General features: G+C 36.6%; 5 protein-coding genes across 12 annotated transcripts; 2 read left to right on the top strand and 3 right to left on the bottom strand.

The window, feature by feature from the left end:
- Positions 1-813: 813 nt before the first annotated feature.
- LOC102610192 (protein root UVB sensitive 3) lies at positions 814-5508 on the top strand. Of its 2 annotated transcripts, XM_006484141.4 has the most exons (15): positions 817-1089; positions 1186-1243; positions 1328-1387; positions 1474-1512; positions 1603-1665; positions 1846-1902; positions 2181-2244; positions 2462-2545; positions 2865-2947; positions 3035-3164; positions 3575-3667; positions 3966-4101; positions 4469-4509; positions 4594-4781; positions 4889-5508. In XM_006484141.4, the coding sequence occupies exons 1-15, from the start codon at positions 962-964 to the stop codon at positions 4985-4987; spliced, it is 1323 nt and encodes a 440-aa protein (XP_006484204.1). In that variant the 5' UTR covers positions 817-961; the 3' UTR covers positions 4988-5508. The 2 variants fall into 2 exon arrangements, 1 of the variants encoding a protein (XP_006484204.1); XR_008054185.1 differs by lacking the exon at positions 4889-5508 and having other exon boundaries at positions 814-1089; positions 3983-4101; positions 4594-4701.
- A 264-nt stretch (positions 5509-5772) lies between these two features.
- LOC102609503 (ureide permease 1-like) lies at positions 5773-10128 on the bottom strand. 6 transcript variants are annotated; one of them, XM_025101063.2, is made up of 9 exons: positions 9571-10128; positions 9059-9152; positions 8850-8914; positions 7811-7949; positions 7538-7712; positions 7138-7181; positions 6949-7046; positions 6323-6697; positions 5773-6245 (listed from the first exon to the last, which is right to left on the bottom strand). In XM_025101063.2, exons 2-9 carry the CDS (start codon positions 9081-9083, stop codon positions 6093-6095), a joined length of 1074 nt encoding a protein of 357 aa, XP_024956831.1. In that variant the 5' UTR covers positions 9084-9152; positions 9571-10128; the 3' UTR covers positions 5773-6092. The 6 variants fall into 6 exon arrangements, with proteins under 6 accessions (XP_024956831.1, XP_006484203.1, XP_006484202.1 ...); XM_006484140.4 differs by having other exon boundaries at positions 9550-10128; XM_006484139.4 differs by having other exon boundaries at positions 8850-9152; positions 9571-10127.
- A 1483-nt stretch (positions 10129-11611) lies between these two features.
- Positions 11612-15287, bottom strand: LOC102608932 (uncharacterized). Its single transcript, XM_006484136.4, has 9 exons — positions 15021-15287; positions 14177-14297; positions 14013-14080; positions 13878-13937; positions 13627-13785; positions 12998-13144; positions 12314-12528; positions 12108-12216; positions 11612-12023 (listed from the first exon to the last, which is right to left on the bottom strand). The coding sequence occupies exons 1-9, from the start codon at positions 15138-15140 to the stop codon at positions 11931-11933; spliced, it is 1092 nt and encodes a 363-aa protein (XP_006484199.1). The 5' UTR covers positions 15141-15287; the 3' UTR covers positions 11612-11930.
- Positions 15288-15368: 81 nt separating this feature from the next.
- LOC102609217 (uncharacterized) lies at positions 15369-20410 on the top strand. Of its 2 annotated transcripts, none has more exons than XM_052439974.1 (10): positions 15369-15823; positions 16726-16820; positions 16905-17002; positions 17105-17154; positions 17553-17648; positions 17799-17888; positions 18415-18507; positions 18641-18736; positions 19709-19774; positions 19974-20410. In XM_052439974.1, the coding sequence occupies exons 1-10, from the start codon at positions 15524-15526 to the stop codon at positions 19998-20000; spliced, it is 1011 nt and encodes a 336-aa protein (XP_052295934.1). In that variant the 5' UTR covers positions 15369-15523; the 3' UTR covers positions 20001-20410. The 2 variants fall into 2 exon arrangements, with proteins under 2 accessions (XP_052295934.1, XP_006484200.1); XM_006484137.4 differs by having other exon boundaries at positions 19987-20410.
- Positions 20411-21292: 882 nt separating this feature from the next.
- Positions 21293-23477, bottom strand: LOC102608644 (PLASMODESMATA CALLOSE-BINDING PROTEIN 3-like). The gene is made up of 4 exons (XM_006484135.3): positions 23220-23477; positions 22865-23107; positions 22719-22755; positions 21293-22020 (listed from the first exon to the last, which is right to left on the bottom strand). Exons 1-4 carry the CDS (start codon positions 23269-23271, stop codon positions 21777-21779), a joined length of 576 nt encoding a protein of 191 aa, XP_006484198.2. The 5' UTR covers positions 23272-23477; the 3' UTR covers positions 21293-21776.
- Positions 23478-24764: the final 1287 nt, after the last annotated feature.

The raw sequence follows: 24764 nt of genomic DNA on the forward strand, positions 1-24764 counted from the left end.
GAAAGAGAGAATAACAACATAACATTTCTTATTTTTCTCTTTCTTGCCTTTATACTAAAGTTGGAAGGTTCAATATACGTGGCTTTTAATTTCACTTGTGTTTTGAGTTATTCTTACGACGTGTACTCGACTATAGTGACGCCGTGTACTACATTGCAGAAGCAGAACTGTGTTTACATATATATATATATATATATATGGGATTGTTTTGTAATTTTATTAATTTAATATTTGGTCCCTCTAGGTTCTATCTTATAGTTTTCAATACTGCAACCTACTTAAACTTATAATTTATCCATTTTTGACGGCCTGGTCTTTGGCCCTCTTCATTTACTGATTTTCTGTTATTACCTATTTAATTTTATAGTCCTACATTATAACCACGAACCAAACCCTGATTTACCACACAGGCTACGTGGCAATTTCTTTAATAAAAACCACCAACATGATGGAGTCCTACCATCAATAAAATAAAATAAAATAAAATACACAAGAAAAAAAAATAAAATTAAAATCTCTTAAAGTAAATATAAATATATATATATATATATATGAAAAAAAATTCATAAAGCTACCAAAAGGAACCACAAAATCATCAATATTATCGTCTAATATGGAGAACGGCCTGCACATCCAAATGAAAAATATTAGAAATGCATCCAAACCAAGAATATCATATAAGTTTGCAGGAAGATTTATGTTAAATTATATTAATTCTTTTTTTTATAAGTAAATTATATGAATTCTTCTATTACACTTCTTTTTTTTTAAATAAAATAAAATATCGTATAAAAAGTTAAAAACGAAAAAAGAAAAAGAAAAAAGAGAAATGCACGGGATAAAGAGAAGACAAAAGCTAACCAGTTACGAAGCACATATGAAGCACAAAGCTGTTGCGAGGGAGTCAAAACAACCAAAACTCGAGTTCGAGTGAGCTCTGTCTCAATCAATTTCGAAGTTAATGGAAGGTATAAGTGAAGTAGCAAAATCAAAGCAACAGCTGATAATCGAAGAATGGAATGGATCATCTTCAACCAAGCTCTTCAAAACCGCTACAATTTTCGCATCTCCGTCTCTCTCCATTCACAGGTCCACAAATTTCAACTCTCTTCTCTCTCTGTTCTGTTTTCCATCATCAAAATCATTCTTTTCCCCTTAACTTATGTTTATTTTTGTGACACGCAGATCCGGTAGTCGTTTTACGCATGTCTGGAGCCGAGTTCTCCAAGCTTTTGTACCTGAGGCATGTTTATTCAATCTCTGATCTTGTGTTTTTTCAGTTGCTTGATTTTAAGAGTCAATGATCTTTTTTAAAACCAAATTGCAGGGTTTTCCTGGCAGTGTGACTCCAGATTATGTCCCATTTCAAGTATGGGATTCTTTGCAGGTGGGCACATTATATTTGCATGTATAAATATTTTTTTTTCTTTATATTGGAATTGATTGTTTTACTCTCATTTGTGTGTTTTATAGGGCCTTTCGACATACATTAGGACCATGCTTTCTACTCAAGTAAGATCCATTTTTAGTTTTCTTTGTATCCGAATACACAAATCTCTTTGACTGTTACTTCAGATTTTTTGTTCTTCAATTTTGATTTAGGCTCTTTTGAGTGCCATTGGCGTTGGTGAGAAATCAGCTACTGTTATCGGTGCAACATTTCAGGTAAATTATAATGCCTATGAAACATGCTAGTTATTATCACAGTTTCTTTTTCTTTTCTCTTTTTTCTTTTTTCTTTTTTTATTGTAGTTACGCTTGATTTCGGCTTTTTTTAGTTCTCACAGTGACTGTTGGGAATAATGATGTGTTGATCAATGCTTTTGCATATCCAAATGCTTGCAGTGGTTTTTGAGGGATCTTACTGGAATGCTTGGAGGTGTCTTGTTCACATTTTATCAGGTGTGATGTACGTTAATTCATGTGATTTGCTTTTGATTTATTGTCTACTCATTTTCTAGGTACTTAGTCCAAAATTTGGGTGTCCAACTGTCCATAGTTGGCAGCTGATGTAGATTTGGAAAAAATTGTTCAAGGCATTTGCCATCGCATTCTCATACGTGCAGAGATAGAGAATTTCAATTCAATTAAAAAAATTATAAAATTGAAAAATAAAAGAAGCTGATGATATAAATTCAATTAGATTTTGACACTGTCTAGTGTTTATTTTTAATCTTTAGGGCTCAAATCTGGATAGCAATGCTAAAATGTGGCGTCTGGTCGCAGATCTTATGAATGATCTTGGTATGTTGCTCTCTCTGCAGGTGTTTAATTTTGTGGTTGTGGAGCAGTATATTTAATATATCTCTCTCAGATTGAAAATCTTAATTGAAGTTGGTTAGGTCTAGATTGAAAATCTTGCTAAGCAGAAAAAGATGAATTGCACACAATTGATTAGGTTTTGTTACATCTCTCTTGTTGAGGACATCAATGAAAATAATGGATGTTATATTGTTTGCAGGGATGTTGATGGACCTTCTTTCCCCTTTGTTTCCTTCAGCTTTTGCATTTGTTGTTTGCTTAGGGAGCTTATCAAGATCATTCAGTAAGTTTCTTTAGTCCTCCAACGTAAAACATGAAATTCTCTATGATCTACTTAACATCTGCTAATACCTCAGTTCAAGGTGCATGTATGTTGGGGAATATGATTGAATTAAATTATTGTTGTCTGTTACAATATACTCATCAGTACATTATGAAAGCTGTCAACAGAGTTTCATGTTTTGGAACTCTTATGTTTTATGTGCCTGAAAGTATGTCTATGTGTATTCCCCATGGATTTTTACCCTTTCTTGCGTAAAAATACAGCAAGAGTTTGATTGGTTTCTTAAATGAATCTTCCTCTAAATCGTCTTTCCAATTAGCTGGTGTTGCAAGTGGAGCTACTAGAGCTGCTTTGACACAGCATTTTGCCCTCCAGAATAATGCTGCTGATATATCTGCCAAGGTAAATAACTAAAGACATTCTAACTGTGGATGAGATTCATAAAAATTCGTGAACATTCAACATTTACTTCTTTCTAAATACTAATAGGAAGGGAGCCAAGAGACAATGGCAACAATGATTGGCATGGCTCTGGGGATGCTTCTTGCTCGCATTACAATGGGAAACCCCTTTGCTATTTGGTTTTCTTTTCTCTTTCTAACAATGTTTCATATGTACGGTAAGTTCTACTGCTAAAGTGTACATAGAGACTTTCACTTTTCTGTCACACAAAACCGGGGATGAAACTTCCACTTGAAATCTGTGTCCATAACAAGTACCACTTGTTGGTTGGGTTGATATAATTTGGAGAATTGTTCATCTTCTCATCTTTTTAAGTGTAAGAAACAGGTATGGGGAAAGGACGGAGATCTGTGCATGAGCTCTAGAACTGAAATAAACTTCCAATGCTAGCTCCTCTTTGACCCCCAACATTTATAGTGTATTATGTTAGTTGAATGGTATATTAATGAAATCCTTAATATTTATACTTAGATAGGACCCCCCCAAAAAAAAAAAACTTTTCAATAATATCAGCCACCAATGAAATCTTTTTATTTTACTGTAAGCAATGATAATTGTTGTGTGCAGCAAACTACAGGGCTGTCCGATGCCTTTCATTGAATTCATTAAACTTTCAGAGGAGCTCAATTCTTTTGCAGCAGTTCATGGAGACTGACCAAGGTAATATATAGGACTTCTAATTATAAGTTTCCTACTTGCTCTGAAGCCTGCCATTATTTCATCTAGGCAGGAGATTAAACTGAGGTCAGTAAAATTAGATCTTAAGATATTTCCAATTTGTACTGTGACTAGATTCAGACAAATGTTGTTGCAACAAAAATTGATCCAGAATATATCTGTAACTTTACCGCTTTTGTAAACCCAAATATGAAGTTATGAATTGCTTTCAAAGTTTACTTTCACTTTGTTCATTTTATTTTAAGTGGATATTAGTGCGTACACCTGAATATGTTGCCAGTTCTCTCTCCGGAGCAGGTCTCTACCATGGAGCATGTTTTGCCAATGTGGACTACTTCATGGATCTCAAAGGATAAGTTACTGCACATGCGGGTAGAATTAGGTGTGAGGGTTTCTTCACTTGGTCACCAAGAAATGTGAGTTCCTTTGTGCATTCATACTCATAAATTTATGTCAGGGTCCTTTGAGTGTAGAGTTCTTCTGCGAAGTGGTTGTGGATTATTCTAAAGAGCAGTGATGCTCTTATTGTGTTTTTCCAACAAGTATAGGGGCTACCTGAACTGTTAAAATATGGATTTACTTATCTCAATCATTTTGAGTGAAGACAATGGTTCATCTCATCTTATGAAAAAAAAGAAAAAAAAGGAAGAAAAGAAAAGGATAAGGGAAAAAATGGCTCAGCTCTTGTTGCATCCACTATGTAGGCAGCTCTGAGCTGCCTATAAGAAAACCAGTGCTCTTTTTTATAAACAAATTATTGATTTCATTAATATTGTCAAACAGGATGGACCTGCTACATTCCTCTGCTGCTATTTACGAGAAAGGTTCAACTCAACTTACATTTTATCAAATTATAATTTTTTAAAACCAAAATGTGCTAACTCTTCAAGGTACCTTGGACTTTTCAGCAAAGTACTTGCTAGTGGAGAGGAAAGGGATCATTGGAGCTATTGTACATAAAGATGCAAGTGCTGCAGATGTCCTGCAGTCATACATTCATGCCCTTGTTGTGGCAAAGATGGTGGTTGGAAACAGATCTGTACACTGGGAAAGCCAATCATGGATGGATGAAAAGTATGAAGTTTTTATTCACAAGGTACTGATTTGGAAGCACAATTTTACTGTTATTTGGAAGGTGACCATTTTTTATAATTTTCTAGTTTTAAGTGACATAGCCATTCATAAGCTTCACTTTTTGTGCAGCTGAAGTCATCAGGTTGGAAAACTGAACATCTTCTATCTCCCTCTCTCATTTGGAAGGCAAATTGGATCACTGAGCCGCTAGATAAAAAGATTGACTAGTCAGTCTCTATGTTCCACACCTAATTGGTGAGAACGGATAAAATTTATGGATCACATTTGGGGTTGAGGTGATTATCTGAATCCTGGTGAATCAAAATGGAGAGAAAAGTATCAGATGGAGAACACTGTTGTCATTCTGGTGCAATTTTGACGAAGACAAGTGCTTATCAGATTGAGGGTAAACAATATTTCCTTCAATATCTTAAAATTACATGCTGCCCAGATGTCCTATCTGACATTTAAATTTTTGAAAGCAAGGTTATCAATAATTTAACATGGAGGTTCAGAGTCGGGTTTCCGAATGTCTATTCTTACCAAGTGACAGAGGAGACATAGATTGTGTGTGTGTGTGTGTGTGTGTGTGTGTGTGTGTGTATTGGTCATATTCCTTGCGAATCAGATTGTTGCATCTTAACTTGTTTTTAAATCTCTGATAAATGCTGTTGAAGTATAAATTTACTGCAATTCTCTTTGGAATTGGATTTTGTGGTCTTCTGATAACATATATGTTAAACTAATTAGTGCACTGGCTCTACAAAATCTGACCCCGGCAAGCATTATTTACTCGGCCAAATATTATTGCCAACCACATACAAATAAGCTTCAACTCCTTTTACTAAACTATAAGAAAATTGCAGGAATTTTTGAAATAGTCCGTTATTTGTGCAAATTGAGAGTCCAGTCAATATGATGTGTTCCGAAAGTAGTACAGTCAAAAGCGCATCTGGTGTAGTGGTATCATAGTACCCTATGCGCAATTTGGCCCCTTTTTTGCTACTTCAGAGTTAAGGAAGAGAATATTGATTGCAGAAAAGAACGAACAATAAAATTTACAAGCCTGAGATCTTGAATAAGGTTCCTTCCCAAAAAAAAAAAAAAAAAAAAAATCAGTCGTGATTGAATTTGAGGTTCATTATGCATTATTTATATTTACAGTTTTACACATTCTAGTATTCTACCAGTATTTCTTGCTCTTTTCTAAATTTGTTTCTCAATTGGCCAATGACTATTGAATCTGTTCGTGAAATGATGTGAGGATTCCCACATTCTCCAGCAACCAACCAACCAGGATTACACAATTTCCAACCAAGAACCTTGAGCATACTCATTTCCGATGCCCTGCCGAAGCCATCAGGACTGCAACGGCCACAATAAACATTGATAACATACTGACAAGCAGTATATATGTTCTTCGAGATGATTTTCGGTACTCCCCAAACAGAAGTATGCCCCAAAACGTGCTTACAAGCGGAAGTGCCTGACAACATGCATAAGTATGAATAATTCAACATTTGAATACATAATTGTACTTTTCTTGCATGCATTAAAACTAACCTGTACAGCATCAGCTGCTGCATATCCAGCAGCTTGACCACCCATAAATTGGAGACCATTCCCAAACCCACACAGGAGGCCAGCCAACAAGGCCCAGCCTCTGCCATTCCAGTCATTCAAATAAGCCTTAAATGATGATCTGTGTGTGTCCAGAATAGGACTGAAAAGGAACCTGATATTTAGAATGAGGGCAATTACAAAACCAGATACCGAGAAGTAGAAAAATGCAGTATAGACGATCAAATGAGGAACCCCTTTCTTCAAAGCATGCCACTGATCATTTGTTGCCAAATTGAATGCTGGTGAAAAGAGAGAGAAACAAACACCAGCAAAGAAAGTTATGGCTAGCCCAATCAAAATGCTCTTCCCGAACACCTGCAAGATGTTAAACCAATTGTTGTAAACATAGGTCCTGTATGAAAGCTGGGAAGTGACATATGCACCAGACGAAAATGGTTATTTTGCATTTAAAAGAAAAGAAGTGATGAACCGGTTCAGTTTCCATGGTATCAATAGCAAGTGTTTAGTTTAAATAGTGCTCAACCCATTATTGTAGAAGCATGCAAGAGCAGAATGACAACATGCCATCACAAGTAAAGAGCCATAAATGAAGTCGAACTGCAAACCTTAATTGATCTTCTGTTCTCAATTTCTACAAGGAAGCCTGCAGTCCCAGCTTTTAATTTCCCTACTGTGTCATTTCCAACCTCCGGATCTTTTATTCCTGTCCGCAGTAAATGAAACCAGAACTGTCATGCAATTAACATGAAAAATAAGAAAAAACTTGCAATATCCCAATTTCAGAGAGTCTTTACCGTTCTCTGGCAATGTTTCACAGGATGTGGGGATAAATGTAGCCCTGGGAAAAGGTCTATTTTAGTACAGAAACAACATACACACACACAACACCAAGACCAAAATTAAAATAGAGAGAGACAATTTCATTAATTTGATGCAACTTCTCATCGTGGTGTTTGGGCTAAGTGCTCATAAATCATATCATATACAAGTACTAAGAATATAACAGTTCAACATTGCAGTCTGTGATACAAGCTAATAAAATGGAAAATCAATGACGAGTGATTTAACCAAGATAGACTGAAGATCTGGTAACTGGTTTGGGGTGAATAAAGGCATTCATTAACAAAGAATGATCATGCATTCTCATTACCTAGCATCACATGTTAGTCATATACAGAGGAGAAGAAGGCATACCTAGTTCCAGGTTTGGAATCACTTGGCAAGTTGTTAAGTTTTGCTTTATTGTCGGCTGCATTGGATGAGTGAACAGCTGACCCGAGACCAACTGCAACCAAGAAGCAAGCAATGCCGGGAAAAAGGATCTCAGCTTTATTGATTTTATCATCTAAGAAATAATTGAAGGTTGAACCTGTTACAATCAAATCAGAGTCAATAATTGAAGGAAAACCAGCACCAAATCAAGACATCCAATAGTCAAGTTCTTCCAACAAAATAACATCACTTAACCTATAACAACGGTGATGCTTGAAGAAATCACTTCTGTTACTGATAAACCAACAAAAGCCCAGGCATACTGTGTTGCTAGATTTCCAATGCTGAGAACCACTCCACCCGCCATTGCAAACAAAACAGATGGCCAATTATCCTGCATCAATTACCCTAGAATATTCAGAAACCCATTATAAGCAATGATATAGCATAGCAAACAAGATGCTTGGCCAAGTACGCTCCATCATTCAGACAATCACCTTAAATGATCAAAATAAATTGCAATGAGTACACGACAACAATGCATATGTGAATATAAATGCCATTAAACCTTGATCAAATTGAGACACTTAATATCTCAAAACATTGCTAGGGCCACTGAAACTACAAATTAAATTAAATAATTAAAATAAGACATAAGCACCAACTAGTGGACAAAGACACTAAATTGGCACCTTTCAAGAAGTTCAGAGCCTCTAGACATTACATGAAGAGCTACAGATATCAATATGTTAATCTGGTCCTTTCTCATTCAATTGGAGAAGGCCGTCTGTGATATGGGGTTTAGCAGCACACTGGCTGTTATTTTCCTATTGTAAACATCTTTCTCATAGTAAATATACTGATTCTTCTTGCAACCTTGCTTACAAAATCCATCATAGATTCATATGGGCTGACAATAGCCTTCCAGATTTTGATTGTTCATTTATGTTTTGACAGCTTGTCAAAATCAGTCATCTTTGTTCATAACCAAGATACCAAATCTGCTTTAAATTTCTACAATTTGGAAGACAGATTCCAATAATTAATTTGCTGCAATCAACTTCCACAGACCAGCAAAGTTCTTTACCTTTTTTTCTAATTAGATACAACATCCTTAGGCAATTCTCAATCTGCTCAGTTCCAAAAGTCCAAACTATAGGTCATTACTTCTGCTGCAAGAGATTTCTACTAACAATAACATAACTGTTTGATCTCCCTTAATCTAATTAACTGCCTATGAAAAAGCAAAATTTGATAATATAGCATAACACTATCAAATACAAAAGAAACTCACCTTTAGTTCAGTAAGTTGATATACAAAATTTGGCCTTGCATCACCAAACTCACCCAATGTGAAGGCTATAATAATTGCAGCCAATAAATTAGTCATGGTATAATCAAGGTAAGTATGCTGGGGAGGGCGGCCTCGTCTTTCTAAAAGAGTCATAATAGCAGGCCATGTACCCAAAAAGAACAGAGAAAACAGCATGCATACTATGGCACCTGCTTTGCTCTCCACCATATACATTTTCAAATCACTGGATATATTAACGCTCTCAGTTTGCAGAGTAGTCAAGCAAGGGATTTCCCCGAAATCCTACAATCAAGTTGCAAATTTGAGTCAATCGATTTCCATCTTAGCCTTCCATAACTATCTAGTCAAGTACAAACTTTCACTAGAAACAGTGTTTCTTTTGCCTTTAAATTGGATGCATCAAAAGTATAAATCAGTGCATCTCGGAAGCACTTAAAACAGTATAAAAATCAAAGCAAACCCAGAGAAGATATCATTTCAGGAAGTGAACCCATTAAACTACCCACCATGTTCCCATAAATCAGGGGAAAATTTAAAAAAAAATAAAAATTGCAAGTGCTGATAACACATGTAAACATGATGCGGCAAATGAAAGCGACAACATAAGTGATATTATTACTTTCCGGTGCACCACCAAACAAAATGAACAAAATGAGAGGCGGAAAGAAAGAAATATCACCGGACAGTCAAAAGTACGAACCCGCTGTAAAACAAACTACTAATTCAGGCAAGAAGAGGACCCAGTTGTTATCAGGATAATGTCAGAAGCCGTGAAGTTCAGAAATCGTACAAATACACATCTAGCTAAACACTGTTTATGTTCATGTTCATGTTTCCGAAAGAACAGCTTAATGGGTTGGGTTTTTACGAAGGAATCAGGATCTGCCGCTTATCTGTCGGAATCTCGCAAGTTGATTCTCTTAGATACAAGACATACACGAAAGATGCATCGTTTAGTAATAAATTTCCCACGTTTTGGCCAGTGAAGTCTGTTCATTGATTGGTTGGATCTTGCTTGCTTTCCGAGTCAACGTAGCGTGAGAGATTGACGTCACTAGTTTGAAAATTTTGCAAAAATTGCCTTCGACAATTTTGTCACCAATTGAATGAGTGACAAGTTTTAAGTGATTATTTTATTTAGCACGGTTTGATAAAAAGATTGAGGGTTCGTTGAAGTTCACATACGGTGGGTATAAATCTCAATCATAACGAGTTATAATAAATTTATTATTATTTATTATTTTTCATATGAAGTTGAGATTCATACTCCACCTAAATGAACTCTAACGTAGCTACAGTCAAAGTTTGTTTCGTGTTTTCCGTGTCTCGCTAACTTCAACTTCTGTTTTTTTGGTTGGTTTTGTTGTATTTTCTGGTGAATATAACGTGAGAAATTGAAGTAACTGTCAAGGCCAGGTGATAGCTGCATAAATATCGTGTGAATGATTCTATCTGGTCTAGATTAGAAAGTTAATTCCTTTCAAAAGAAAAAAAGATTAGAAGTTAATTAATTAAGGAGTTGAATGAAATCTGCAAGATTAACGTGCAGTTCTTGCTAAGCAGGAGATTTTAGATATAAGGTACGATGCCTGGTAAGTAAATAATAGCGAGAGAAATGTTGCATAAATGCAGGTTTTTGTGTTGGCCCGCGAAAACGAGGACGCTTGAGAGAGTTGAAGTATCTTTTGTGGTTAGTTACGTACGTGCTTTACAACTTTGAAATTGATGGCAGGCAGACCGTGAGATAGGGACTGCGAATACACCCGTGACGCGTGTCAAGTTCCAAATTCCGGAATAACATGGTACTCCCACGTGGGCTGTTGCCTGTTAATCTCAGCATTCAGCTATCGCCATTACAAAGGAAAGCCACAGCACAATTAGGGTTGACAGAGTTCCTTGAATTCCAATCGGGATATATAAAATTTGTCTAATTTTTTTATTTAGGTTGAAATTCAGGACGTTAAATTTTCTCAAATCTTAGATTTTAGAAATCGATTTGATGAATCACATGATTTTGACACGTCAATTATATGCGTAGAACAAACAGTTTTGATAATAATATATATAACATGTCGGTTATAAGTATTGACATGTTGTTTATGACATGTCGGTTATAAGTATTGGCATATTGTTTATGACAGAATTCACGTTATCTTAAATAATTTAAGATCCCGATTAATCCCGACATATTTTTGTCTAATTTATTATTTAAAACAAGATTAGAGACACTTTTTTTGTCTCGATTATTAGGATCAAAATCAACAAATTCCGACCCATTTCATCCTATTGCCAACCCTGAAGCACAACCAAAGTACACGTTGAGAGCTCCATACTGATCCGGACACCTTTATTGAGAGAATGCCTCATTGCAATGCGTGTTATAAGAGCACTATACATGCCAGTGCCGCTGAGGGTAACTATATGCTACAACAGCAATGAGTTACATTATTTTAGTTATATATATATTTATATTTTATTATCTTTTAAGATTTTGTTGAATTTTTTTTAAATTACACATTTCTCTCAAATTCTTCAAAAATTGAAAATGTGATGCATAATTAAAATTTTATGAATACTTAAAGCATGTAACAGTCTGCACATCTAATGCCCCAAGAATTTGGGTGGTGCTACCTCTAATAGAGTGGATCACTATAAGTTCACAAGAAGACTTCAGTAGCAGAAGTTATTTCGGCCTATTAGAGAGAATTTGTCTAGAAGCATCACAAGAAAATAGACAAAAATAGCAAAATCGCTAATCCTGTATCATTTCTTAATGGACAATTTTTTTAAAAAACAAAAGTACCATAGAAACAGAGTTAGAGAGTGAAAAACCAAAAAGGTTTTCTTAACATGAGAAATACGATCTGCTTTTCATATACGATAGTCATAAGGAAAGGTGATCGCCTATAAAAAGGATACCTTCCCCTATAAAAACAAATGGTGCTCACCAAAAATATGATTACGTTGTAGGATAAACGCATTGAATTATTACTTTCTCTTTTGACTTTTTGTAACAGTACGTCTGCACCTACTGGCACCACAACATACACAAACTAGCATTTAAGCATATGCAGATCCCTTCATAGATGTATTTCTGGAGATCTCTTGAAGGAAGTTCCCTAGCAGTCTTTGATCCAAAATCATGCTAGGCACCTGCAGGACAAAGATACGAGTTCAAGCTCAGTACACTCTAACACACACAACACAAAGGAGGGGTTGGAGAGAGAGGTAATGAACCTTTTCACCAAAGAAAATTTTTGTATTATCAGCTATGGCCTCAATAAACTTCAGTTCAAGATATTCAGGAGTAAGCATCAGCTTGTTTGCCTCTGCTTCTTTCAGTACGCTGCAAATAACAGACAGTGGGACAGAAGAACACTATAAATCTTTTCCATCATCTCATTCTATTTATTAATCCTATAAAAGGAAAATGATCATCTTACCGGTAGAAATCAGCATCTGCCAGGCCCCTTTGACGAGCCAAGTACATTTGATTGTCAATTTCCTCCTGCTTCCGAGCACTGTCCTTCTCCATCAACTTCTGTTCCATAAGGATCTTGCTAACATTGGCATTCTTCTCAGCTTCACTGATAGCCATCTTTTTGCTTGTCTCTGCCTCTTTCTCAGCTACTTTCTGTTTCTCAATAGCAATTAACACCTTGATGGTAACAGGGCAAACAATACATCAGTGCATATTATCTTTTATCAAAGGCTGATCATATTACAGTAACCATTCGTGTCTCTCTCTGTGTGCTTGTGTGTGTGTTTTAGTACAGGCACAAATGCAACCTTCTACGTTTTTGCAATGAAATGTTAAACATTCTTAGCACAAGAAGACCCATTGCTTTGGGGAAGACCATGTTCACCAATAAAATCATACAACACTTTTCCCACCCACCTCCCCCATAATACCTCCTTTGCCAGAACAATAGTGCATATCAATAATGACACAGAAGCCCTAGCCCAGCATAGGACAAGTTTGCAAACATAACAGAGAATCAAAGTAGTATCTGCGAGAACCCTGGCTTGGTCATGTACAATTTACTAAACTCAAGAATTCTTCTTCTCCAATAACGGTTTACAATAAAAAATCACCAAATAAAGAAAAAAAATCAATTTTAATTTACCCTAGTACGTTCCTCTTCCATTTGTTCAAAATTTCTTCTGATTCTATCTGGAATAGTAGGCTTTGTAACACGCACACTGATAATTTCAATGCCTGGAGCATAACGCGTGCAGTCAACCTGAAGAGCATCCTTCATCTTTTCGTCAATCTGAAAGTTAAATTGATGATTGTTAACATGCATTATAATTTTGATAACAAACTAATAAATTGATTACTGTCTGTTATAGAGTGAGCACTTACAAGAATCTTTCACATTTTCATCAATTTGAAAGAATCAACTCTATTTTTGTCATATGCATTAAAATTTCATTTGACAACAAGCACACCTTGATTGATTTGTGTGTGAGTGTTTGTAAAGCTTGGGTATGTTACTGCAGTGACAGAGAATGGTATCAGTGAGATATTAATGATCTCCACAGCTCCACACACCTAAAATATAGCTGCATCTATTCCACCGACAACACTAGAAAATAGGTATAACATAGTTTGAACCCCATAATCCCTCAGATCACACATATAGGAAAACCAATGATGCTATTATTAGCACTGAGGAATTGCATGAAAAATACAGGTCAATGTTATTAGACAGCAAACTGTTATCTGCAAACTTATGTTCAGATTTGTTGTTACCTGATCAAACACATCAATATAGACTTGTTGCAGACTATGAGAACTACAGAACTGATTGATCTCATGATGAATCTTGTCATATATCCATGTCTTGTCATATTGCACGCCATAGTCGCGCAGAGTCTCGTACACATATTCCTTACGAAGCCGGTTAACAACCTGTGGAAAGAGCATACAAATCAACACATACATACGGTGAACGTCAATCTTAGATTTTCATTATTGTTAACAAGAAGTATCTTGAACCTTACCTCTATCTTCTCAAAGTTGATCATTACACCCCCTTTGGTCCCACATGGAATGTCAGTAACCTGCAGTTTTTGACAGAGGAAGGGATCAAGCAACTACACGAGATCACCAATTTCATAAATTGGAACAAATTTAACCTGATCTGTCTGAAGGGTCACTTGAACAGGCTCGTAGTGTGTTATCAAAGGCAACTTCAGATGGAAGCCTGCAAGTTAAGAATGAGTAGGTGCAGCAATCAAGAGGTTATACGTAAGCAACTATGTTATGCGAACCACAAAGGAAAAGACTACTGTAATCAGACCTGGGTGTGTAATTGTCTCTAGAAGGGCACCTCCTCTCCAATATACTCCAACGTGGCCTTCTGGAATTTGGTGCAAAATGGCCAGGCTACTTTTGATGGATGACGATGATGGGATCAATATCTGGAATATTTAAAATTAGATACAGTGCATCATAAGTGAATTATTATATAAACAGACTTGTCAGAATCTGGCACACTTAGAAAACATCAAGGATACATAATCAAATGAAAAAGGTAATTGGAAAAAAATATAGCACAATTCAACTTTTTTCTCTGATGTCATAGAAATGGAAGTACAATTAATTATGTAATTCCAAATGTTTGCTTGGCCTCATGACATTAAAGCCTCTGCATCACCAAGCAAAAAAATAATTAAGCAAATAACAAATTATTGAAATCTTAAGCAAAAGAGAAACATATTAAAAACACCACCCATGATAATACATTGATGAACTGTTCATTTTAGAACAGCATTGAACTTAACAACAAGCCAATCGAAATCATTCTTCATTTCACTGATTCACCCCAAGGAAAGCCCTTTACTCAGGTGGGATCACAACACTTAATATTTGCAAAGCTACAAGATTGAATTCAAACGATTAAAACAGAAGATGTTAAGTCAATATTAAAACCTAAAACGGACTAAATGAGAAAAAAATTGCGACCATAAAATCAAATATAATTGGCCAAAAATGGTCAACGAAGTGAAAAAAAAAAGAAAAAAAGAAAGAAAAAGCTCCGTGCTGCCAAACAGAATATAATATCATACACATTAACTGATATACCAGATTCAAAGTGACTAAATATGCGTGAAAGCACGAAGTAGGAATAGGAGAGAATTTACCAGTGAGACAATAGCGATGAAAGTGAGGAACACGGCGAGTATAGCAGACGAATCGCCAGGCTGAGGCTGAGGCCGAGGCTGTGCCTGTGTAGCGCCTACTCCTTGTTGCTGTGGATCCATGGCGGGGTTTCAACTGTTGCCAAAATGTGCGCGAGAGAATTTGCTGGTTACTTAGTAAAGAAGTGATGTGAATCTGTTTGTTATTTAGTAAATGTAATTTTTTTGGTTAGCAGGGAGAATCTGATTGGTCATATTGAATATTAGCCGTTAGATTGACACGATGAGATTTTAGGGGTCCCAGTGGGCCCAGTTATTTGACTGATTCCTTTTTTTTCGCCGTCGGTTCTTCGCTGGTCAAACTGCCTAAAGGTAGGCATTCGGGACCCTAACTTTCTTGCTCTTCGAAGACGTGTTGATGGAAATAGCAGTGCAATTATGAAGTTGTACTATTTGAGAAACAAACTTCACCGTCATTTTCTTTTGTGTTACTTGTCACATGTATTATGATAGCATTATTGCCATACAAGTCTATATGTTTTTTTGTTTTTGAAAAAAAGGAGGTGGAGGTCTCTCTTCTTCATCAGAGACAGAGCACTGGGCGATGCTATTGCGAGCGGCAGGCGACGAAGATGCTCACCCACCTCACATTCAGCCCTGCACCATTTGCCTCGACATGCAGAAACAAAACGCAGTTCAAGGTCTTCGCCGAGAAATTTCCTTCGTTTCTACCAAAAGAAGTAGAGAATATCAAAGACCCGTTCGCTCGTAAACTGGCCGCCAGAATTGAGAGGCTTCCTGTTCACGTAATTCTCAATTTTTGTATTATATGTTAATTAACGTCTGTCTTTGACTTGTTTTTATCGCATTCCGCTCGTTGTTTGGATAAACTTTGCATTTAGCGCTCTGTTTGGCCGCTCAGAAATTTTTTGAAAATGAAAAGCAAAAACGGAATTAATTGTTGTATTGAATATCTTGCACTCTTGAACTTCTATATATCTGTAATTTGGAGTGAGTTAATCACAGTGATACGAAGCTCGTTTAGGCTTTTGATTCTTGCTCATTATCTTGCAATAGAAAGTACTAATCAGTTCAATTGATAAATGAAAAACGATTGGTGCTATATATATTCAGGCTGGCAACTTTTTCAAGACTTTATTATTAGATGATAAAAATTGCTAGCAAGACCTGAACTTACTTGCAATAGCTTTGTTCCAAATATCGCTTAATTCTAGAAAAGTGGTTTCCTATCATAAGGTTGGACCTATGCTAAAAATTGCCAAATAAAAGTTCAGGAACGTAAGATCTCCAGCTATTAAGAAATATTTACTGTACTCAAGGTCCTACCATAGTGTAACTACTTTTGTAAAAGGTTTATTGAAGAAAGAGATTGTTTCTCAACCTTGTTATGGATCTTACTGTGTACTAGATGTTATAGATATTACTAGTTTTTGCGCAAATACTTATAGCCTGTCTAATTTCAATATCTCTGAAGTCATTAAGTTATAATTTATTCATCCAAACATTGTGTGTTGAACTGCACTGATGTGGTGAATTATAGTTTAATGCGAAGATGAAGAAACTCTACCTTTCAATTTCATTGGGTTGGCTTATAAATCTTTTTTCATTATGACCTTAATATACCTATTTTCCAAGAAATATGAGCTATGAATGTGTCCTACTCACTCCCAGATTGTTGTCAATGCAGGTCAACTTCTCAGAAAGCTGTATCATGAGTAGTGTTGTGAAGCCATTAAAGCCGAGCAAGACCAGCCCTGTGGTTCTCCTTCATGGCTTTGACAGGTCCTGCATAAACAAGATGCATTGTTGTTTTCAAAAAATTTCCAAATAGTATGTTTGTGGAGTTCACAATATCTTATTATCCAGCTCCTGTTTAGAATGGAGATGCACCTATCCGTTGCTCGAGGAGGCCGGTCTGGAGACTTGGGCTGTTGATATTCTTGGCTGGGGTTTCTCTGATTTAGGTTTGTCTTAGCTATGGGAAAGTTATGTCAGTCATAGAAATTGTTCCACATCTACTTTATTAATGATGCCTTGAACTATTCTTTTGTACTGGTGCTTTTCAGAAAGACTTCCACCATGTAATGTGACATCCAAGCGTGAGCACTTCTATCAGGTAATTCTTTTCTCTTAGGACGGTCTTCTCTCCTTTGCTACTGTACCGTATGAAGGAAATTCTTGTACCAACATTCGTCAAGTATTGGAAGTTTCATGTGTGACACAGAGCAGATTTTTTATGGGGCTTTATTTACTCTTGAATTTTATGTATTTAATCAGCTGTTTGTTGATCTGTCACATACTGTTGATTTTACTTACCAGCGCCTCCATTGGCATACTTAAAGAGTCAATCTACCAAGTTTTGAGGTTTTTTAGTAATAAGCACGTACCCACATGAAAAGGCTAACCTAAGTTTTATTAACTATAACTTGCTGCCTCTCATTGTGCTTGAGACAACAATTGCTGCCTCTCATTATGCTTGAGACAAAAAAATATATCTGTTTCATGTTGGCATAGCTTTGGAAGACCTACATCAAAAGGCCCATGATACTGGTTGGTCCAAGCCTTGGTGCTGCTGTTGCAGTTGACTTTGCAGTCAACCATCCTGAAGCTGTAAGTAGTTTATGATAACTGAGGTTAGCGAAAGGCATGATATATCTAAATCATCTGCAGAGAAGTTGCTATTTTTATATTGATTAAAGTTCTTTTATATTTGTGCCTTTGATGTTTCGTGAAATTTATAACTCTTATCTAATCTTTTAGGTGGAAAATCTGGTTTTCATTGATGCAAGTGTATATGCAGAAGGAACTGGAAACTCAGCAAAGTTACCAAGTATAATAGCCTATGCTGGGGTAAATCTTCTGCTTGACGCATAAAAGCCTTGAAATCCAGCCTCTTGTTGTTGTCTGCATAAATTTATCTTCACTATCCAATTCCAAATAGGGTTGTGTCTTCCGTTTGGTATAGTCGGTTGCCTCTATATTTGTTTAGTGGTTAGGGTGTCCATGATGATTATTTAAAAAAAAAAAAAAAAAAAAAAAAACTACATATGGTTTCTGCGGCACATCACCTAACAATATTAGATCAATTTTTTCTCAAATGTTGTCACTCCCACATTTATTTCTGTAAGAATGCATTCCACTCCAAAGAAGTCATATTGATAGTAGTTGCTGAATCAAGCTGCTTTCATGCATGGAATATATTGTATACAACTTTCCACACACACACACACAGAGCAAGCCACAGCATACCAGTAACAACTGCTGTTAGGTTCGCATGTATTATCTTTAAACTAAAAGCCTTTTCTTTTATCCCCTTCCTTGGTTAATGGTTACTTATACATGTTGCAATAACCATTGAGCACAACTTTTGAGTCAGGTATATTTATTGAGAAGCATTCCAGTACGCCTATATGCAAGCATTTTGGCATTGAACCATACATCCTTCAGTACCATCATAGATTGGACTAATGTAAGTGTTTCTCTGTTCAAATAAGCTAATCACAGTACTCCAGCGTCAATTATTTTATTCACCAGAATGTTTTCGGACTTTTACACTGGTGAAGTTTGCTCTTATGACACCTTTATTCTTCCAATCTTTCCAGATAGGCCGCTTACATTGTCTATATCCTTGGTGGGAGGATGCAACCGTAAGTTTTATGGTTAGTGGCGGTTATAATGTCAGTACTCAAATAGAACAGGTTTGTACCAATGCCTTTTTCATTTAAGACAACAAGCTTTAGACGTCCTTCATCTTGCATAGTTGCATATGTAAAAGATTAACAGTAGTTATCTAAAATGACTGGTGAATCGACTAATAGTAGTTGTCTAAAATGAATGGTGAAGCTAATTTGTTTGCAAATGTATATCTATGGGGCATAACTGCGTGAAAGATCCTTTTTCTCAGTCAAGTTGAAAGATCCTTCTGGGCAGTTTTAAAGGTAAATATATCAGTCAAGTTGAAAGATCCTTTGTCTCATCAAGGTGGTTAGTCTTGTGTGTTTTCTTGTGTGGCTATATAAATTTCTCAACGTCCAAAATAATCACAGCTAATTGGATAGTCGTGTAGTGCTAAGTAGCAGACAGAAATTTCTTGTTTTGGATTTTGCCATCATAGTTATGCAGCTTCTTCTGCTGCTTCTCATCCTCATTTCCAGCTCCAAATTCCAATTACAGAAACAATGCCAACGAGTAAATAATAACAGAAAAATTAGCTAATACGAGACTAGAAATAAATTCTTTATTCTGTTTACTGGTCTAACCCCTGCTACAATCATCTATTGCTGATTTTCTAGTAGTTTTTCTGCCTCTGGTAACATTGGGGTAGTTGTCCGGTGGATATGCTTGTCTAGCTTCGCACCTTTGAAAGTAATAGAAATAATCTTCAACACTGCAATACTATTTATGTGTTCATTTGACAAACATGACTGCGTATTCCAGAAAGAGTTATAAGCTAGTAAAATTTCAGAGCCAAGTGTACATATTGGGCGAGCCATCACTTCATGCATAAGCTTGCATTTGTATCATGCTGCAAGAAACTACATTATAGTTTCTATCAAGTTTTAAGCAGCAGTTATTGTGCCGTGTGATTCAGCATTTCTTAGTCAATTTCGAATTTGTAAATACTCAAAAATGTAAGTTCTTTTCATGCAATTTACAAATATGTTCCACAGGTTAAACAAAAGACGCTTATCATATGGGGTGAGGATGACCAGATTATTAGCAGCAAGCTTGCGGTGGTCAGTATTTACTAAACTTTAAACTTTGTAGACATAAGAGCACTCTAAAAAAATGAGTGCTTTCTATGATTTTCATAAAACTGAAGAGTTTGTTGGTCGTAAAAGTTTCTCATCAATTGACTTATTTGGCCTTCTATTAATTGACTCTTTCTACCGCATGATGATATCTGCATACAGTGTAATATATTAATTTGCATAGCTATATGATGCAGAGATTGCACTGTGAATTACCAAATGCAATTATACGCCAAATTCCAGACTGCGGTCACCTTCCTCATGTGGAAAAGCCAGGCGCTGTTGCCAAGTTGATAGTGGAATTTATTCAAGAAAACTGCATTTCAGAACCTCAGTTAGTTTCTCAGCGTTGAAAGTCCATTCCCTATCTCTGCTTCCATTTACTTTAGCTCGTTCAGTGTATGTGTCAAGCAGCAATTTCACTCATTCCTCTTCTAGAATTCAATCACTGACTTCTTGTATTAAGGCGGAATTCAGGATACAGTAAAAGTTCATTATGTCATTTATGTTTATTGCATGGTTATAGATGGTCATTAAAATCCTTGTAAATCACAGTGGGCTTATTCCTGTTTCCATTAGACAGTTCTACTTATAGCGGAAGCCAAATACACTTCGATCCAATTTTTTTTCTTACGTTTAGGAATATTAGACTTATTTAGAGGCCTTTGTCATCCTCTCTTGGTAATTGGTATATTTCTTTCCTTGCCCACCCAGGACAGCAAAGAGGTCTGACAGCATACCTCTTCTAATACCTCAGGAGGTTTTATTAATTAAGCTGTGTTGTTTCTATTTTTTTTTTTTTTTAAACCATTAAACTCATACGGTTCCGTTCCCTGGACCTCCATCTCGTTTCCAATTTTCTATTTTTTCTTTCAATGAATTCTGTTGGGTCCTTCCATGAGCATAATTATTTTCAAATTCTATAAGCTTTCTATTCATTGTGTCGGTATGCAAGGGACCACAGTCTAATTTGCAGGGAGATCTTAAATTTCTAGGACTGGGGACTTATCAATACGAAGTAGGTGACTATTTCGTCTTAGAGGTTTTTCACTAGCTCTCTGTCGTCGTGCTTTTCTTCATAATATTGTATACGGATGAGTAGATAACATGTTATTACGTGGGGATTAAAAAAAAAAAAAAAAAAGTCTCGTGCCCTTGATCAAGAAATGAATTTCAGAAGTCCATAGCATTATAATATTGGGGCCCGGATATTGCATCTCCAACCGATCAATTTGTCAAACAGGGCCATTTGATTTCATTGATTAATTTGTTGAAGTTGTATCAAATGCCTCCTTGATTAATATATATCGACAATTTTAGTGCGTGTTAGTGCGTGTTGTCCTAACGGTGGGTTGGTAGTTCACAAGTCTCAATCTGCATTTAGGCATTTAGCTCCATACATTTTTTGTGAGAAACTCGCCCGTAAGTGTGATGATAACCGATATTGCCGTGCTCAGAAAAAAAAAAAAAACGACCACAAATAACTTAAAAGGTTACTCGCACTGACAATGAACCAGTTCCCGGCTTTATAAAAGGAAAAAAGTTCATGACCATCATTCAATTAATCAAGGGGAAAATATAATCAAAATAATGATCTGAAACTATGGACAGGGCAACATGAGGTTTTACTACTAGGGTGGATGGGTGGGTAACAATTCCATTAAATTTTAAAAAGGAAAGAGGGGAAAAGTAAAAAAAAAGTACTGCCTCTCCCTCAATGTACAGAAGGGGAAAATCTAAAGAGTGGAGATCAGGTTCCACCGCAAATAGCTAGTATATCATCACCCAAAAGGCCAAAAGGAATCGAATTCCCCAGCTTTTCCACATGGTAAGAAACAAAACAAAAAAGCCATAGTGGGGTTCGCCTCTAGATGAACCCCTCCCCTCCTACACCAACCATTATGAAATTACAAGGCTACCCATATTGTCGTGGCAAAATCTGGTCCGCACATCAGACCCCGCCTTTACTTTTTCCGAAATGTATCTTTCAGCCCCACACCAGCAGCACTAGGCATGAAACCCAGAGAGTCAGAGCAAAAGAGAAGAAAAAGTTAGTGAGTTTAAAGAGAGCCACACTACTAGAGTCATTGATGCCAGTGGTGCCGGTTGGGCCCAGCGAGCTGCCAGTGCCACCGAATACCGTGGATGTGCCCGGGCTTGTGCCTGTAGGCGTCGTCGTCGTTGGTGTTGTAGTCGGTGTTGTGGTTGGTGTGCCTGCGCCTGTCCCGGGGCTGTTGTTAAAAGAAGACAAAAACCCAAATAAAACTTTAGTAAAATGAAATAAAAAATAATAGAAATTATTACAGCAAACATTAATCGGAAACGGCACTGAGTGAGATGCAGGAACAGATGTCAAAGCTAAGATGCGGAAACAATATCTCCGGGGAGAAAGAGGACAAAGTACTAATGAAATGTCGACATCAGAACAGCTCAGAGCTGCCAAACATTCTGACTTGCGAACAAATTAATGCAAACAAATCAATCATCCAAATTTTTTTTAAAAAAAAGAAAGAAAGAAAGAGAGAGAGACGAGTGATAGATCTTACACAAAAGCTAATACAGTGATGCACATGCAAGCAAAACCCAGTTGTGGATCACAATTATTGCAACATGCGGGTGAAGGAAAGTGAAAGGTTGTACATAACATGAAATCCTAAAGCAAAAGTCTTAATTACTTTACTGATGCTCGCAAGTAAGAAATTTAAAAAGCAAAGATTGTTGGAAATCGGATTCTTAAGACAGTTGATGATGAAATCTAATCAGTCTGTGGTTCTTCATGACGTATTTTGATCTTGGTAAGGAGATCTAGAGCAGGACAACCGAACAGCATCCAAAAATGAAATCAATTCTCATCCCACACACACACACACAAGGAACAACCTGAACTGGGTAGCAAGACAATCAAGAGAACAAAAACATAAAAGCATACCTGCCAGTTGATGGGTAAACACAACCGCCGCCGGCATCTGAAAATCACAGAGAGCAAGAGAAGAAACAGGGGGAACCAAAATCAGTATATATGCAAACCAGGAATATGAATCAGGTATAAGAGGGTGATTTATGGAAGGGAGTTACTGGAAGGGGGATTGGGACTAGTGGCAGCAGCGCCTGCAAAATCACAGCTTCCAGGAGTTTGGCCCTTTCTCTGGAAATAGCTGTTAACGGCATAGTTGCAGTGATCTTGCACCGTGTTGGGGTTCCAACACACACCGTTTTGGAGGATTGGAGTACAGTCAGCTCCGGCTCCACAAGCATAGTCTATAGCTTTCTGGAGGACTGACTGACTCAACCCTTGTTTGCACAAGCAATAAAGTGCAGCTGCAAGCAAAGATAGAACAAAATCAAGGTCAGTTCAAATAAAAAGATCTTTTTTTTTTTAACTTTTTAAGACAGAAACCAAGAGACATAACAAGCAATCAAAGAGGCCTACTTGAATGGCCAGTCATGGCCATGAAAAGCACTAAATAAGCTATAAGAGCCATGACCGATGCAAGATCGTGAGGCAAAAATGATGGGGAATTAAAACTCCTTTTAAGAGAAAGTGGGTAGCAGCTGAAATGAAAGATGATTGAGTTTCTGTGTCTGGGAGAGAGAAAAAGAAAAACAGAGAGAGAGAGAGAGAGAGAGCAAGAAAGGAGAATTCTGGACAGCGGGTGGTGAAGGTGAAAGCGTCTGCATCTGATACACACACACATTATTATATATATATTCTATATAGTTTTTTATTTTTTATTTTTTAATGTTTATGTCGAAATGGGGAAAGTGTTTCTGGGAACTCTAAAATGGGTTTGTCATGTAATCGTGACCGTACTCATTATTTTTTTTGGGGGGGGGGGGGGGGGGGGGGGAATTTCTTTCAAACGGTCATAAACAAACCCAAGTACACGATCAAAACTTAACCCAACTTCGTCCTTCTGGTTAACCCGGGCTTGAAATTTGCAAGCAAAGGGGTCCCTCCCTGCCGTTTGTGCGGGTCCATCGAAATCTTTTTTCAATGGGGACTGGGGAGTCACACTATGAGCTAGCACTCTGGCCGTCCTTTCTTTTCTTTTAAGCTTTAGATTGGAGTACCGCCAGCATCTAATTTTGGTGCATGCATTTATTAGGATCCTTGTTTTACAGGTTGGTGGCTTTTTTTTTTTTTTTAATTTAATTATTGGTCATTTTCATTGCTGCAATGTGTTTGCTATCTATCACTACGCTTTGGCTAAACGAATAACATGAGTTCAACATTGACAAACTAAAATCATGCCTCATTTGATATGAAAGTGCTGTGACTTTTAAAAATATAAAATCTCTGTATCCCAATAATGAGAAACACATTGATAAAATGTCACTGCAATTATTTTATTTAAAATTTACAGTATAAATTTTTGTACCAAATTACAAACAAATATGATGAGATATACTTACAATTTTCTTCCTTTTTTTTTCATTTTTTTCTCTGTGATGAGCCACGACAGTGGAAGCACATCATTTGACCCAAAAGCATGCAACATTTGACTGCAAAATAGTTGGCGTAAATGATTTGGTAATCTTCTCTTAGGTTGTCTTCATGCGTGGAGAGAAAATGCTGCTGCTTAAAAATATTATTTAAGTCACCAGAATTTAATGAAAAAACGACCGTCCTTGAGCTGATGCTTACCTAGACATTACTCTCAGTTTGTCCTAGTGATGCAAGTAGTAATACAGAGAGAGACACAACGAATCAAAAGTACACCTAAATTGATTGAATAATGCTCGTCTTGTTCTTCAGCCTGCAGCTGTATTTTTTACACAAGCACTTTATTTTCTAATTTTAATGCTGTTGCCACTGAAATCTGATTTTACCGTTAACTAGGAAACATTGGAGGATCCAACAAATGGGTCTTTGGTTTAATGGGAGAAGTTTTGCACTTATAATGTTGAGTGTAAGGGTTCGAGCTTTCATAAGAGTATTTCATAAGAGTATTATAGAGGTTAGTTTCAGTTATTC

The sequence above is a fragment of the Citrus sinensis genome, chromosome 4 (assembly GCF_022201045.2).
Source record: "Citrus sinensis cultivar Valencia sweet orange chromosome 4, DVS_A1.0, whole genome shotgun sequence".
NCBI lineage: Eukaryota > Viridiplantae > Streptophyta > Magnoliopsida > Sapindales > Rutaceae > Citrus > Citrus sinensis.